The sequence below is a fragment of the Myotis davidii genome, unplaced genomic scaffold (assembly GCF_000327345.1).
Source record: "Myotis davidii unplaced genomic scaffold, ASM32734v1 scaffold134, whole genome shotgun sequence".
Taxonomy (NCBI): Eukaryota; Metazoa; Chordata; class Mammalia; order Chiroptera; family Vespertilionidae; genus Myotis; species Myotis davidii.
The window spans coordinates 5,648,151-5,666,268 of NW_006288853.1; the positions used below are offsets into that span (position 1 = coordinate 5,648,151).

The 18,118-nt window shown below is 37.4% G+C and overlaps 1 protein-coding gene across 1 annotated transcript in view; it reads right to left on the reverse strand.

The window, feature by feature from the left end:
• The window catches only part of ECD (ecdysoneless cell cycle regulator), a 22,548-nt gene extending 6,381 nt beyond the window's left edge, over positions 1-16,167 (reverse strand). The window contains exons 1-9 of the mRNA XM_015562145.1: positions 16,054-16,167; positions 13,914-14,001; positions 13,649-13,827; positions 12,163-12,355; positions 10,621-10,749; positions 8,884-9,012; positions 7,234-7,319; positions 490-596; positions 177-357 (exon numbers count right to left, since the gene is read on the reverse strand). Coding sequence (XP_015417631.1) covers positions 177-357; positions 490-596; positions 7,234-7,319; positions 8,884-9,012; positions 10,621-10,749; positions 12,163-12,355; positions 13,649-13,827; positions 13,914-14,001; positions 16,054-16,154 — 1,193 coding nt within the window. The 5' untranslated portion in view covers positions 16,155-16,167. The remainder of the gene's footprint in view (positions 1-176; positions 358-489; positions 597-7,233; positions 7,320-8,883; positions 9,013-10,620; positions 10,750-12,162; positions 12,356-13,648; positions 13,828-13,913; positions 14,002-16,053) is intronic.
• Positions 16,168-18,118: the final 1,951 nt, after the last annotated feature.

The following is an 18,118-nucleotide window of genomic DNA, read 5'->3' on the forward strand; positions in this document are numbered from 1 at the left end:
AGGATAAGATCACTAGAAACCTGACTCCAGATAAGTAAGTTATGCTACTAGATACCAAAACAGGGAAACAAAGCATTACAAACCATTTACTTAAAAAAAAAAGTGTGCACTTGGCAGTGCTGGATGACTTCAACATCCTGGTTACGATTATAGGTATATACTTCAACACAAATTACCGAGGCAGCTCTGCTCCTTTGTGGGTGGAGACTTTGGATATGAAAGCTTTCATGCTCTTTGAGACTTGGGTTAAGTCGTAGTGCTCCGTCTCCTTGGAAATGGGCTCTGGGTCTTTTTTGCCAGCGGCTTCTTGCAGGAGCTGGTCCAGCTGATCTGGTGAGAGATCTAACCACTGGTCATCTGAAAGGAGAAAGCGTGATGCTGCCATACCACATTCACACAAAAGCTTCTCTCGGGGAAGGACTCTCTGAGACTTAGTGGAATGTTTTAATTTTTTCTAACCCATCTGCTCTCTCCTGGCCCTTCACTTACCATCTTCTGGGGGAAGATTAGCTTCTTCTTTCTTAAGCTCTTCGATATCAAATGGTAATGTCTGTAATAAGGTTAAGATTTCTTCACCTGGGCTCATACCAACAGAGCTATAAGAAAAAAGTATTTTTTTATAAGAGCACTCGCTCAGAATAATAATCACAAAAACATGGCATTTTAAAGTTGCAAGGAATTACCTAGTCTAATTTGCTTTTAAAATACAGACCCCACCCTAGCCAGTGTTGCTCAATGGATAGAGCATCGGCTGGCAGACCAAAAGGTTCCAGGCTCGATTCCGATCAAGGGCATGTACGTTGGTTGCAGGCTCCTCCCTGTCCAGAGCCCTGATCAGGCACATGCAGGAGGCAACCAATAGATGTGTTTCTCTCACACATCGATGTTTCTCTCTGTCTTTCCCTCTCTCTTCCACTCTCTCTAAAAGTCAATGGAAAAATATCTTCCAGTGAGGATTAACAAAAAAGATACAGACCTCCTTTTCTCAAATAAAATTTACCAAGAACTCTAAAATATAAAAAAGCTCAAAGAAAAACTGCTTTATACAGCAAATAAAACCATCAACAAAATAAAAAGGCAACCTGCTAAGTGGGAGAAAATGCTTGTAAAACATATATATGATAAGGGGTTAACATCCAAGATATATACAGAATTCATACAACTCAAAAGTGAAAAAAAACACCCCAAACAATCCAATTTTAAAAGTGAGGGGAATGGGGGACATCTGTAACACTTTCAACAATAAAGATAAATTTAAAAAAATAAAAAATGGGCAAAGGTAGAAAGAAATAAAACTGTCATTATTTGCAGATGACATGATTATAGAGAAACCTAAATATTCCACAAAAAAACTACTAGAATTGATCAATGAATTCAGTAAAGTAGCAGGATACTAAATAAATATCTAGAGATCAGTTGCATTTTTATTCAACAATAATGAAGTATCAGAAAGGGAAACCAAGAGAACAATCCCATTTACAATTACATCAAAAAAAGAGAAAAGACTTAGGTATAATTTAACAAAGAATGTAAAAGACCTACACTTGGAAAATTATAAGACACTGAAGAAAGAAACTGAAGAAGATACAAATAAGTGGAACAAATATGTGTTCATGAAGAGGAAGAATTAACATCATTAAAATGTTCATACTATCCAAAGCAATCTATAAATTCAACACGATTCCTAACAAGTGTATTTCACATAACTAGAAAAAATATTCCAAAAATTTATGTGGAACCATAAAGGAACCCAAATAGCCACTGCAATCTTGAGGAAGAAGAACAAAGTCAGGGGAATCATGCTACCTGGAAATTAAAACCACAGTAAGATATTACCGCATAACTTTTAGCATGGCTTATCAAAAAGACAAGACGTAACAAGTGCTGGCAAGAATGTGGAGAAGAGGGAACCCTGTGCACATTTAGTGGGAACGTAAATTGGTAGCCACTACAGGATACAGTACGGAGACACCTCGAAAATTAAAAACAGAGCTCCCACATGAACCAGCAATTCCACTTCTGGTATTTATTCAAAGGAAATGAAAACAAAATATTGAAAATATGCCTGCACTCCCATGTTCATTGCTACATTATTCATAGTAGCCAAGATATGGAAACAACCTAAATGTCCATCAATAGATGACTGGATAAAGAAGATGTGGTACATACATAGGGTGTCCCCAAAAAATGTATACACACTGAATAGTTATTCATTCCAATGGGTCAATCTTTAATAATTATTAATTCCCATGGATTCATCTTTTCAGATTGAACCCATGGGAATTTATGATTATTTAAATCGTGTATATATTACAACATGATGGAACTTGAGGGCATTATGCTAATGGAATAAGCTGGATAAAGAAATGCAAATACTGCATGGTATCACCTATATATGGAATCTAAAAAACAAAGTCCAACTCATAGGAACACAGAGTAGAAAAGTGGATGAGGCCGAAACCGGTTTGGCTCAGTGGACAGAGCGTCGGCCTGCAGACTGAAGGGTCCCAGGTTCGATTTGGGCCGGGGACATGTACCTTGGTTGCAGGCACATCCCGGTGGGGGGTGTGCAGGAGGCAGCTGATGGATGTTTCTCTCTCATCGATGTTTCTAACTCTCTATCCCTCTCCCTTCCTCTCTGTGAAAAATCAATAAAATATATATTTTAAAAAAAAAGAAAAGAAAAGTGGATAAGGCAAATAGGAAGGAGCTGGTAAGAGGGTAAACTTTTAGCTAGAAGATGACTATTGGCTTAGGAGCTAATATAAAACATGACTACAGTTGATAGAACTGTATTATGTAATTAAAATCTGCTAAAAAAACAGAACTTAAATTTTTTCACCAAATAAATAAATAATTGAGGTGATACATGTGTTAAATAACTGGTTGGGGGAATCCTTTCATAATGTATACATATATTAAATTACCACAATGTATGTTTCAAAGATCTCACAATTTTGTCAATAAAGCTGGAAAAAGGTCTTGCTTTGATTGAAATGGAGGCTGGAGACTCAGAGACCTACCTACTCTGTCTTCCCTCTGTCTCTATAAGCTCCATCGAAGATCATTATGAAGCCGCTGATCTAGTATAATACCTTTTTCAATCTGTATTTATATTATATATGAGGAAAGAAAACCCAGAGGGAAGTATGAACAAAAAGTAAAACAGGTATTATATGTTAGACTAGCACTTAAAAAATACATTTTCTTATTCAGTCCTCTAATTACTATCCTCTTTTAAAGATGAGAAAATCAAAGTCCAGTGATTTCTACAACTTTTGGGAAGTCATTTCAGCAGTCTGCGGACCACTGGTGGTCTGTGAGGTCCAAAAGGTTTGCGACCGCTGAAAGCCTTCTGACGCTGTTTCGTGCTCCTCCTACTAAATACTGATGAGGAAATATGCACTGAGATTGTTTATATGAGTGAGCTATTTTATGACGGTGATGTGGCTTGTTATATAAATTCATAGAACCCTGTCTGAACTATTCAGAAAGGAACAAATCAAGTTATATAATGAACTTGCCTTCATTTGATAAATATTTGCATGCCTTGCTAAATCACATTGGTGATAAAAATATTGTCCCTACTCCATATTAGGTAAATATGACTAGGGGAGGAAAAAATTTACAAATAATCATAATAAATGATAAAATATAAAATCATACAGGAATACCACATGATAGGGAAAGTCATTCACTGAGATGAAAGCAGAGAAGTTAAAAAAAAAAGTAAGAGATGCCCTAGCTCCGTGGTTGGCAACCCGCGGCTCGCGAGCCACATGCGGCGCTTTGGCCCCTTGAGTGTGGCTCTTCCACAAAATACCGGCTCTTCCACAAAATACCGGCTCTTCCACAAAATACCGGCTCTTCCACAAAATACCGGCTCTTCCACAAAATACCACATGCGGACACTCACATACAGTGCGATTGAAACTTCGTGGCCCATGCACAGAAGTTGGTATTTTGTGGAAGAGCTACACTCAAAGGGCCAAAGAGCCGCATGTGGCTCGCGAGCCACAGTTTGCCGAGCTGCAGTTTGCAGACCACTGTGCTGGTTTGGCCGAATGGATAGAGCATCAGTCTGTGAACCAAAGGGTCCCAGGTTCAATTCCGGCCAAGGGCACATGCCTGGGTTGCGGGCTCAATCCCCATAGGGGGCATACTGGAGGCAGCCAGTCAATGATTCTCTCTCATCATTGATGTTTCTCTCTCTCTCCCCCTCTCCCTTCCTTTCTAAAATCAACAAAATATGTATTTTTTTTAAAAGTAAGAGAATGGAAGTAACTGAGTTAGGCCGTAAAGAATGGGGAGGATTTTGACAGGTAAGATAGGTTAGAGAAGCTTTAGGCAAGAGAAAAAAAAGAGCATTTGTATAGAGGCAGAGAAGTGAGGAATATGTTCAGAGAGCAAGTGGCATTTGGTTTGGCTTAAGTGTGGAAGATGAGGCTGAACAGATGGATGGACTGAGATGAGAGCACAGTGAGCCTAAAAAGGTTAAGAAGTTTGGGCACAATGAAGTAAGCAGTGGGTAATCAATGATGACTTCTTTGCTATTTTTACTTTTAAGTTTAAGAGATTTGAATACAAACTAGTACAAAAGATCATATAACAAATGTCCATATTCCTACGACCCAGAATTATAATATTGTTATATTAACTTCTAAATACATGATTATATTTATACATTTAACATTAAAAAAAATCAAACTAGTAACATGTATATGTACTTTATTTTTTTAAAAATATGTCTTTATTAATTTTTAGAGAGAGAGGAAGGGAGAGGGGAAAAGAGAAACATTGATTGGCTGCCTCCTGTGCACACTCCAACTGGGGAGCAAACCTGCAATATGGGTATGTGCCCTGACCGGGACTCGAACTTGCAACCTTTCAGTGCACAGAGCCATGCTTTTATCTGTTAAAAACATATATACAGCTAATGTTTCCTGTGATGACCAGCACCACCAGTTCCAATCCACTCTCTGCTCTAACAAGTGTCATTCTGGGCCCCTGTGTGTGTTTGTGGGGGTATTTCTATGTTGCATTTGCTGTTTGTTCTCTTTACCGGGAACATTATTCCCACAAAGACCTGTATGCCTCATTCCCTCACTTCGCTCAGGTCTCTTCTCGTTGGAAGGGCCTCCTTAACCAACCTAGCTAAAATAGCAGCCCATTTCTCTCTCCCATAGACAGCTTTTTCTTCAAAGCACTATCGCCATCTAATACCATGTAGTGGTTAACCATCTTTCTCCTACGCTAGTATGTAAGCTCTATAAGGGCAGGCAGACTTCGGGTTTATTGGATTCCCCAGTGTCCGGAATAGGGTCTAGTTACTCTAGTACATAGGAGATACCCAAATTTATTTGTTGAATAAATGAATATATATGTGGTTTTCAACAGGGGACAATTTTGTCCCCCAGGGGACATTTGACAATGTGTGGTGACACTTTCGGTTGCCACAACTGGGGGTGGAGGGAATCCGATTGGCATTTACTGGGTAGAGGCTGGGGATGCTGCTAGACATCCTATGAGGCACAGGAGAGTCGCCCACAAGGAAGAATTATCAGGTCCAAAATGGAAATAGTGCTGAGACTGTGAAATCCTGAATTAGACTTATGTGTATTTAGCTAATCTCTAAATAAAGACATTGTAATTCATGTGTCTATTATTGATAGACACTTAGATTGTGTGTAATTTTTCACTATCACAATCTCAAATACTTTTTTAGGAGAGATTTATTTCAAACAGATTTTCCTGGCTCTAATAGTTGAAGTGACAGAGAAAGTAACTAGAAATTGAGAAACACATAGATATTGTCATAGCTCAAGGAATAAATAATTAGTGTAGCTGGGCAGTAAGAAAGAGGAATATAAGACACAAGATATTTAAGAGGCTCTGGGGTCTCAGATTCAAGGACAGCCCAGAGATGTGGGTGATAGGAGAATGGGAGTCCTATTAAAAGACAGTGGGGCCCGACCAGTGTGGCTCAGTGGTTGAGCGTCAACCCATGAATGGGAGGTCACAGTTCGGTTCCTGGTCAGGGCACATGCTTGGGTTGCCGGCTCACTCCCCAGTAGGTGGCGTGCAGGAGGCAGCCGACTGATGGTTCTCTCTCATCACTGATGTCTGTCTGTCTCTCTCTCTCTCTCTCTCTCTCTCTCTCTCTCTCTCTCTCTCTCTCCTTTCCTGTCTCTGAAATCAATAAAAAAATTTTTTTTAAAAAGACAGTGGGAGGTAGTCTATGATATTAACTCAACTATTTAAGAAATTTCAGTTATTCAAAAAATTGGAAATTCAAGAATAGGTCTGGAAGGGGATGTGAGGTTGGTTTTAAACTGTTTAGAAATTATCTGGTTGAGGGAATGAAGGTCTCTCCTGCAACATAACTGAAATTTTAGACGTTTAAGCTATTAAATTTAAGCTATTGCAATTTTTTGCCAATAGTAAAAATGTTGAGCTTTGATTTGGAAGCTGCCTGCTTCATCCTCTGTTTTATTTTTTAAGAATACGTTAAAAAAAAAAGAAAGAATATATTTTCATTGATTTTTTACAGAGAGGCAGGGAGAGGACAGAGAGTCAGAAACATCAATGAGAAACACCAATCAGCTGCCTCCTCATGCCCCCTACTGGGGATAGAGCCCGCAACCAAGGTACATGCCCTTGATCAGAATCGAACCCGGGACCCTTCAGTCCGCGGGCCAGCGCTCTATCCACTGAGCCAAACCAGTCAGGGATTCATCCTGTGTTTTAGACCTTCCTAAAATAGCTAACCACAGCCCAGAACTCCCACAGGAATTAATTAAGCACATGGCTGGATACCAAATTGTCTGAGTGTGAGTCTTAGCTCTGTCACTTATTAGCTCTGTGTGACCCTTGGTCAATTACTTAATCTCTCTTGGCCTCAGCTTCTCAGCTGCCAATAGAAAACAATAACAATCATACTTATTTCATAGGGTTGTGAGGGGGATTAAACGAGTTTAAAGTGGCCTATGCTTTGTAAGTACTGAATACATGTTAGCTATTATCCGATGATGAAGGTAATAGCAATCAGTGCCAAGGATCAAATGCACAGCACCTCCTCTCCCCCAGCCCCAACCCCTTCAGTCATCATGATCCTTGCCATTAACTATCTAAATATGTAAACTCCAACTTCTGCAACTATTCTTAAGGATAAGTAACTTGTTAACTTCTGGCAGTTACCTTTCTGCTGCCATGATTAAGTAGTGACACACTCACCTTTCTGGCCGGTTTACTGAGAGTTGGAAGTAGTTCTTTGCCATTTCTAGTCTCTCCAGGTACTGTGCAGAACCTTCTATCAGTCCCTAAAAGATAACAACCTATCAGAACATTATTTACATAGTGTCATTAACCCATTGTGCGCCATAAGCGTCTGTAGACGCAAGCAGCGGACCTTCCCCATGCCACGTGCGTCTATTAAAAAAAATGTTTTCCCTAAGTGGCAGCCCTGGCCAACTTTAAAATCATTTTTCTTGAGAATTTTCAGCTGAAAATATTCAAGAACAACCAAACTGTAATATATTTATTCTTATAATATTCATTGCAAATTGATTTTTTAAATTAAACTCAAAATATCGTGGTGTGTGGAGATGGTTTCCGTTTTGGATGCGTGGCAGTTAACTGGCTGAAATGACCTGCTTACCAGCAACTTTCCGGGAGGCAGAACATAATCTACTGCTCAGGAATCATAGGCCCGAGTCCGAGTCCCTGTCTCGTCATTAATGTACCTGTTTGGGCTCTGGTTTCTTCAAATAAGGGACTAGGTTAGAGGTAATGGTTCCTAGTCATTTTCACTGTTAAGGGTCTCTTTCCAATTTGGAAGGTTTTCTACCGTTTTCTATTAATTAACTATTAAGAAATCATTGATTAACCAGTAATTTATAAGATAAAGTACAAATAGAACCAAAATAACAGTATAATCCCACCTTAACTATGATTTTTCACATACATGCTTATAGTGGCATTCATACTTAATATTTTATACTCATTAAAAATATACGATAGCCCGGCTGGTGTGGCACAGTGGTTGAGCGTTGACCTAAGAACCAGGAGGTCATGGTTCGATTTCTGAGTTGCAGGCTCGATCCTCAGTGTGGGGTGTGCAAGAGGCAGCTGATCAATGATTCTCTCATCACTGATGTTTCTATCTCTCTCTCCTTTGTCCTTCCTCTCTGAAATCAATAAAAATTTAAAAATATAGATATATACTATAAGTACTTTTCCATATTGGTACACAATCTTTATAATCATATTTGTATGGACTTTTCTATTGCTTTGATGTTTCCTTAAAATACACTGTTCAAAGTGAAGGCTCTGGGTTTGAATCTTTCTTTAGCTCTTGGGACACACTACTAAATTACTTTGTAGCTAAGGTTCTATATATTAATTTACAATGTTACCAGCAATGTGTAGGAGTATTAATTTCACTATACTCTCAACAACACTGAATACCACTCATATCCTTTTTTACCTACATGAAAACAGTCTTTATTACTGTGCTCACATGCATACATTTACTACTGTGAGAGTGAATATGTTAAAATAAATTTACTAGTTGGTTTTTTGTAATTTTTTAAATCCCTATCTTTGCTAATTTTGCTATTTTGTGTCTTCATGTTTGCTTTACAGATTTGTGACAATCGTTCATTAGATACAAATAATTTTTATCACTTTAGAGAAATGTTATTAATTTTTCTAATACTGGCAATGATTCATGGACACCCCATCATTACCACTGAATTAGAATAGTTCCTTTAAATTCTAGCTCCTATAATTATGTTCCATATTAAACTTGGACCATAGGGCTTTGAATCACTGGCTTGATTTTCCGTGAACAGTACAATTTAAAAATGCATTGCCAAGTCCTACCTTAAAGTAATCGTTCTTTTTCAGACTGTCCAGGAAGCCAGCCCAGAGTGGTGAGGAAGTCACAGGGGATTTCTTGGAGTCAGAAAAATGTGGGCGACATTTGGAGCACAGAATCTCAAACCCGTGAGCCTAGATGGAACAGACAATATTTTTATTATCAGGTTACTTTCTTTCCCTTTAGACACACCCCAGAATTAGGTTGACTGGACACAAGAACATATGGACATTTATAACACTTTTTGAAATTTATGAAAATCCGACTCTATTTCCAAGTTTCTCAATCTCCGTAGATTACTAAAAATTATGGAGAAGTAAGTAATACAAAACAAGATTGTTCTCTTCAAAGAGATTTCTTTTCTTGCTGATGATTAAACTAGAATTTAAATTCATTTGTTTGCTTAAAAAAAGGCTTGCAGGCTTCTCGTCAAACAGAAATTATCAATGAATTGATCATGGTCTCAGACATTAAAGGGAGAAAAGTCACTTCATTTTAAGAATCCTTTCATTAAAAAATATAAATGCACATGGCAAAATAATTCCACCAGGGAGCTTCCCTGGTCACTGCAGAGGAAACGGCTGTGACCAATTTGTTGCACATCACCTCAGAAGTAATCCATGCACTCAAGCGGACAGGGTGTAGCTGTGTATGCACATCCTCCTGCTCCATCCCTTTTGTCACTCAAGGGTAACATACACACTGCTCTAAACCTGCTTTTTCCTTTTGTCACATGCCTTGGAGATCATTTTCTATGAGCACACATGAATTTACTCATCTCATTTCATAGACCACAATTTATCTGTTTCCCTACTAATAAACATGCAGGTAGTTCTCAGTCTTTGCTACTACAATGTTCTCATGAGTATCCTCGATGTCTCTGTGCACATGTAAAGTATACGGAGGAGAGATTTCCAGAAGTGAAGATGCTGAGCAGAAGGGTTTGTGCATTTTAAATGTTGAAGGATACTGACAAATTTTGTTCCAAAACACTGAATCAATTTATATACCCATCAATGTTTGATAGTACTATCTCTTTCTCTATATAGTTTTACTAATCCAGTATCTATTACCAAACTCTTTGATACTTGCCAATCAAATGGTGAAAATACTACTTTGTATGTTTAATTGGCATTTATTTTATCATATGAGCAAGGGTCAACATGTTTCATGTTTAGATTAAAAATCTGTAGTATTTCCTATTCTCTGGACTATCTTTTTATGTTTCTGAAAATTTTTTATTAATTGATTTGTATTTTTTTCATATTAACTTGTAGGAACACTATATATATTAGAGAAATCAACTTTGTCATTTAAATTGAAAATACACTATTTTCTCCGTGTTTACTTTCTTTTGACTTTATATATGGGTGTTTTTTCACACACAGAAATGTTTACTTTTTATACAATCAAATTTATCAGTCTTTTCTAGCTTATGATTTCAAGTCATGCTTAGAAAGCCTTTCCTACACAGATTATCAAAATTTCAAATTTTTTCATTTAAATATTTGGTCCAATTAGAATTTACTTTGGTATAGGTGTGAGGGAATCAACTTTAATATTCAGACGGCTTCACAGTAGTCCTATCATCATTTACTGAGTAATCCATTTTTCCTTATTTGAAATGCCATGTTTTACCACATTTTTGCATAAATAGGATATAGTTCTAAACTTTACATGCTTTTCTCTGAAGAGCCCTTACATTCACAGGAAGAAAATAAAATTTTCCTGTTCAACTTTACCAGCTTCATGCCCAGTTCATGGGCTCGGTACTGGGGATGAGATGGGGGAGGCAGTTTGAATCCACTTCGCCGGTCTGGCATAAACCTTTGCTGCATCAACTGTGCATACAGACATTTGGTGAAGGTGACCTAGACATTGAGACACAAAAAGACATAAGTTTTTTCTTAAAATTAAAATTTGAATATTATTTCATAGTTAATAACAGTAGCTTCACTTATGAGCTTCAAATTCATATGAAATGCAAAGACCCCACCTATTCACTGCCAATATTTCATAGCAGTAGCTTTATTGAGATATAATTCACATGCCGTAAAAGGTACCTGCACTGTCTGCTTTTTAGTCATCACTAATGAAATTCTTATTAGTTACATCAATATGGCAATTTTGATGGGTAGAAGATAAAAATAACTTTTTTAAAATGATTTTTAAAAAATATATTTTTATTGATTTCAGAGAGGAAGGGAGAGGGAAAGATAAATAGAAACATCAACGATGAGAGAGAATCATTGATCGCTGCTTCCTGCATGCCCCCTACCAAGGATGGAGCCCGCAACCGCATGTGCCCTGACCAGGAATCCAACCATGACCTCCTGATTCATAGGTTAATACTCAACCACTGAGCGACACCGGCCAGGCTAACTGAATTTTTTAGAGGGAAACATCTAATTAGTATCAATCAGTTGCCTCCCTTACACACCCTGACTGGGGATAGAACCTGAAACCTGGGTATGTGCCCTGACTGGGAATCGAACCTGCCACCTTTTGGTGCATGGGATGACACTCCCACCAACTGATCCACACCAGCCAGAGCTAAAAAATAATTCTCAATTCTCTAAAAGAAACAAAAACTTTTTTGTTTTGTTTTTTAAAAAATATATTTTTATTGATTTCAGAGGGGTAGGGAGAGGGAGAGAGAAACATCAATTATGAGAATCACTGATCGGCTGCCTCCTGCACAGCCCCACTGGGGATTGAGCCTGCAACCCAGGCATATGCCCTGACCAGGAATCAAACTGTGACTTCCTGGTTCATAGGTCAACACCACTGAACCACACTGGCCAGGCAAGAAATGAAATGTTTTATGTTATGACAATATGACCCAAAATAGCTAGGAAACATTGGGATATAAAATAGAGAGTCAGGCCGAGACCGGTTTGGCTCAGTGGATAGAGCGTCAGCTTGCAGACTGAAGGGTCCCAGGTTTGATTCCGGTCAAGGGCATGTACCTGGGCTGCGGGCACATCCCCAGTGGGAGATGTGCAGGAGGCAGCTGATCGATGTTTCTCTCTCATCGATGTTTCTGACTCTCTATCTCTCTCCCTTCCTCTCTCTGTGAAAAATCAATAAAATATATTTAAAAAAAAAATAGAGAGTCAGGTCTCTTTAAATCTTTCACTGGATGGGAGGAAAGAAAAAAGGGAATAAAAGCATATTAACTTATAATGAGGAAACAGAATATTTCCATTTTTTTCAAGTGAACAATTAAAATAACATTCAACTCTCCAGTGAGACAAACGAAATGATCAAGGGTGATATCTTACGGATGTCATTATTCGTGTTTCAGGCAAGAATGTCTTGAAAATACGACAGGCCCGCAGGTCAATGGGGTCCCGCAGGTAAAAGGCCTGGACTCCTGCGGCCACCAGTCGGGGGCGCTGCTTTAGCACGGCCACAATGCCAGCTGGAAGGAAGCAGTGAGCTCGATGGAGGGAGGCTTGAATTTTTTCTGGGTATCTGTGACAAGTAACATAATTACTTTTACTTTATAATATGTAAATATCTAGAATTTTTATACCATTTACTTCTCTCTTAACATCTTATCTTGGTTCATCAACTGTGAGATATAAAGAGTGACAAAAGAGTTAAAGATAAAAATACTGTATATACTGAAAACTGCAGGAAAGAAGAGAGGAAAAGAGAAAAGTTGGGAGGAAATTGAATATTTAAAAAAAGGACTAAGGTGGGTCAATAAAAACAAAACAAAAACTCTACTATACTTTTTTTTTACTTGTTTTTACTCTATTATACTTTAGAACAAGGACAAAATCAAATATTCTTCTAAAAATGGTTCAAAATATACTGAAACAAAGGTAAGAGATTTATTTTTAAATATTTTAAAATTGATTTTTAGAGAGAGGAAGGAAGAGGGAGAGAGAAACATCAATCAGCTGCCCCCTGCATACCCTCTACTGGGGACTGAGCCCACAAGGGCATATGCCCTGACTGAGAATAGAACTGGCAACCTATGGGTACACAGGATGATGTCCAACCAACTGACCCACACTGGCCAGGGCTAAAAGAAATTTTTAATATTGTTAAGACTTGGTGGTGCTAACTATTTAATAAGTACTAAAAGCTGAATAAATTACTATGTCATTAGACCTAGGCTTTCTCTTCTGACTAGAAGCTAAAGTGTGCCACACAGGTGAAAGAATTCCACAAATAGCCCCAGAACCACTGAAAAAACCTGAGCACTTTGGCTCCTTTACGTTTTTATTTCTAAAGCGTCAGAATTTAATCTATGGATATAAACACTACTTTCTAAGGTAAGTAATGTAAAAATATTCAGACTGGATTATAACACTTTTAAATGGGAATTAAAAGATATATTATTTCTTGATTTTAAATTATCCTATTTAATAAAAGTCTAATATGCAAATTGACTGAACGGTGGAACGACCAGCAGAAGAATGCACACTGACAACCAGGGAACAGACACTCAATGCAGGAGCTGCCCCCAGCCCACAGGCCCCGGGGCAGCCATGGCTGGTGCCAGCAGGGACCCCCCACCCCAATCACCTTACGATCAGCCCTGATCACCGGCCAGGCCTAGGGACCCTATCCGTGCACAAATTTTGTGCACTGAGCCTCTAGTTTAAGTATAATTTGGTAGTCAATTTCATGAAGGATGAAGACAGAATGAAAATTAGTATTAATCTAGGTGAAATTCTACATTCAATGAAAGACCTGAACTGCCCTAAAGCATAAGGCTCCTCGACTAGCAATGAAAACGTTATTTTTTTTTACTCTCTGATACGCCTATTCACGGCAGCTTGTATAGATTCTGAAGCCAAAATTTCTTCTGGGTGTGTTGAGATTATACTCAGTGCTTGTGGGATTGTTGGGGGTGTAGTCGGTAACCAGGATACTGCTCCAGGTTTCCTCGGTGCAGGAATAATGCACAATTCCCCATGGTAGAAAAACACCTGCAAAATATTACATTTTAGTTTTCATACGGGGCACTGCAACATGATTTTATCTCCCTAAGTTTTCCACGTTTGTGTACACTTACCCTATTGGCACTATTATCAGGATCCAACCATTTAGGGAGGTAGTCAGCAGCTTCTATTAACAAGAATTCACCATCATTGTCTTCAATCCTAATGCAAAAAAAGTTCCACTTTTGCATTCATAAAGCACATATTTGCCAGCAATTATACAGATTTTTTGATTAATATACTTGTTTATTCTAATATACTTTTTCATTCATCTTAGTAAATAGCTAGGTATGTACAGTGTGTAGATTGCTATTGTTTAAGCAAATGTTTAAGATATTAAATTTGTTTTTTTAAATATGGAATGCTTCACTGAAAAAGACTATAAGATTGTATGGGGGAGTTGGAGAGAAAATAAGTATACAAATAAATAACAGTAGACAAAAGTATGAAAAAATATACAAAGTACCATAGGGTTTTAAAAAAAAAACAACACACATATAGCCAAGATTAGTTAATTCTTTATAGAAGAGGTATTATTTGGGCCTTGAAAGATAATTTTATTTTGCCTCATTTGTATAACTTTTATTTTATTTTATTTATTTTTTTAAAAAATATATTTTATTGATTTTTTACAGAGAGGAAGGGAGAGAGATAGAGAGTTAGAAACATCGACAATTTAAAGAGCTTTTATAGGCCTGGTGTTTAGATATGAACTATCTATATGTAAATATCAGAATCTGCACATAAAAGGTATTGCCCCCTGCCCCGCGGTGTGGCTGAGTTGGTTGAGCGTCCTCTCCCATGACATGGAGGTCACCAGTTTGATTCCTGGTCAGAGCACATGCCTGGGTTGCAGGCTGGATCCCCAGTAGAGGCTGTGCAGGAGGCAGCAGATTGATGTTTCTCTCTCTCTCTTTCTCTCCCTTCCTCTCTCTGAAATCAATAAAAACATTTTTTTAAAAAGGCATTGCCCCCTCCTTATTATACTTGTAAAGACAGAAACTAATATATTTTATTTGTTCATTTAAAATTCTATCATTTATTAAGAAATTATTGCTAATTATTTGTAGGTGGGGTAACAGTAGTGTTTATTTTTATTTATTTATTTATTTATTTATTTGATTTTTTAAAAAATCCTCACTCCAGGACATGTTTTTCATTGATTTTAGAGAGCAAGGAAGGGAGAAAGAGAGGGAGAAGCATTACCGGTTGCCTCCCACAAGCACTGAACCCATCACCTTTCGGTGCATAGGAAGACACTCCAATCAACTTAGCCATACCAGCCAGGGCAGTAGTGTTTAAAATAACAGTTTGTATCGCTTAGACTTACTTCCTTAAGTATTTAAAGACCAATTGGCATAGCATTGGAGATTTGCTTTAAAATAATCTTATGTGATATGGAAGTAGGAGAAGGGTATAGCTAGAACAACCATGAGTTAATAATTTTTGAAGCTGTGTGACGGGTACACAGGAATTCATTTTTCCTACTTTTATGTATGTTTGAAATTTCTATATTATATGAATTTTTCAAATTTGTCGTTTTTCTTTTCGTTCTGCTGGGGAAGAGTTTGGGTGGATAGAAAAAGATCAGAATTTGAGAGGTAAGAAACTAGGACAAGTGGTAAGTGGGTGAAACGCCCTCTGCTGGTACAACTCGGTCATTACAGAGAACTATCAGTTCCCATTTTTTAAAACTGAATTAGAATTTACTTTGCTATCTACACAATTGTTCACTGATATCTCTTTGAATTTCTTACACATATAATTTCTCAAACAAATGTTTAGCTAAGGTCTAATAGACAAAGACATGGTAAAGATGTATGTGAAATATGTGGGATGTGTATGTGTATATGGAATTATTTTTTAAAGTTCTATAAGAAATCCTATGAAGATTACTTCTGAGAAATCAAAGCAGTACACCCTTTGTATTGTTTAAATTTTGTTTAGCATGTGTATTAGTTGTTTCATGAGAATTAAAAACAGAAAAGAAAGCCTAAAACAAGTGGGTTTTGTTTGAAATATTTTGGAAGGTGAACTCTCCATTGGTACTTTCATTCTTCCTCGAGCAAAGGAAGTCACAAAAGGAAAGAAAGAAAACACAGAAGTCATTTTAAAAATCATCCCAAATCTGTAAAATTTCTACCAGACCACAGAAAAAAATTTACTAAATGGATAAAAATGTCATCGTTTACAAGAATAAAGTAACTATAATACCTTGCCACCAATTCTGGAAATTCCTTTGTAATCTGCTTTACTATATAAACAATAAACCACTCATCCTCAATGTTATCCCCAAACTTTGTCATGCCAAACATATGAGCAGGGACACCTCCTAAAAACAAGAGAAAAGTAATCACATAAACAAATTAATTTGCCAGTGCAGATAAAAATACAAAGAATCATTCAATTAAACAAACATTCGTTGGTTGTGCTCTGGGTAGTATACTAGGATCTGGGGTTGCAATCCCCAGCTCCTTGTATCTGAATAAGATACAAGAAGCCTATTCTTGAGGAGCCGAGGGTCCCAACAATAGACAACCAAGTCATCTCAAAACAAGACGATAAACAGAGGTATGCACTGAGGACTATGGGAACATAAAGGATGTGATATCTGAGTTATGCTCATCAGAGGAATGACCAGAAAGAAGTAGGCTTTCCAGAAAGACAGAATAGTACGTGCAAAGGCACAGAGGTTCTGCGAAAATTAGGTAGCTAGATTTGGATGGAACAGAATTTTACTAGTAAACAAGCATCCAATTATATGTAGAAATTAAACAACATACTCTTTTTAAAATACATATATATATATGTATGTATGACCTCCTGGTTCATAGGTCTACGCTCAACACCTGAGCCATGCCGGCCATAAACAACATATGGGTCAAAGAAAAAATCATAAGAGAATTTAGAAAATATCTTGAGGAAATAAAAACAAAAACTCAACATACCAAAACTTATGAGATTTGGTGAAAACAGTGCTAAAAGAGTTTATAGTTATAAAAGGTCTCAAATCAACAACCTAACTTTACACCTTAAGGAACTAGAAAAGAACAAACTAAATCCTAAGCTAACAGAAAGAAGGAAATAATGAAGATTAGAGCAGAAATTAAAAAAAAATAGATAACAAAAACACAGTAGAAAAAAATCAACATAAACTGAGTTGGTTTGTTAGAAATATCAACAAAATTGACAAAATGTTAGTTAGATTAACTAAAATAAAAGAGAGAAGACTCAAAAATGAAAGAGGGGATATTATCACCTATTTCACAGAAATAAAAAGGACCATAAGAGAACACTATGAATGATTTCATATCAACAAATTGGATAACTTAGAAGAAAAGGGTAAATTCCTAGAAACACACCATCTATCTAGACTGGTCGAGTAGAAAGAGAAAATCTAAATAGACCTATAACTCGTAAGAAAATTGAATCAGTAATCAAAATTTCCCAACAACAAAATGCCCAGGACCAAATGGACTTCACTGGAGAATTCTACCAACCATATAAAAAAGAATTAACATCAATACTCCTCAAACACTTACCAAAAAACTGAAGAGGAGCAAATACTCCCAAACTCATTTTATGAGGCCAGCATTACTCTAATACCAGACAAAAGAGAATATAAGAAAACTAGGACCAATATCCCTGGTGAATATTGATGCAGAAATCCTCATCAAAATACTAGCAACCTGAATTCAGTAACACATTAAAAGGATTGTACACCAGGACCAAGTGGGACATAATCCTGAAATGCAAGGATGGTTCAACATATGAAAATCAATCAATGCAATATAGCACATTAACAGAATGAGATCAAACAAGTGTTCGGTGGAGTGTCTCAAAAGCTAACATGGCAAAAAACAGGTGGGAAGAAGAGCCCAGTCAACTCTTCTTATCCTCACCCCAGACCTCCCAAGTTTGTTAAGCTAGAGAAACTCCAATTAGGGTATCTATCTGATGTATTAAACTTGAATTTGCACTTCATCCAGAAGCAATGTGGAGCTGTTCAAAACGTTAGGTAGGTGAGTCACATGATCAAACTAGCGTTCTTCAAAAGTAAATTTAACAGTATGAGGAAACTGGAGATGCCTAAACTGGAGAGGTTAGTTAGGTGGCTAACATAATCTTCCAGATGAAGAGATAAAAAGGGCCTATACAGCCCTAGCTGGTTTGGCTCAGTGGACAGAGTGTCAGGCCTGCAGACTGAAGGGTAGCAGGTTCAATTCCGGCCAAGGGCACATGCCCAGGTTGCAGGCTCAATCCCCAGTGTGGGGTGTGC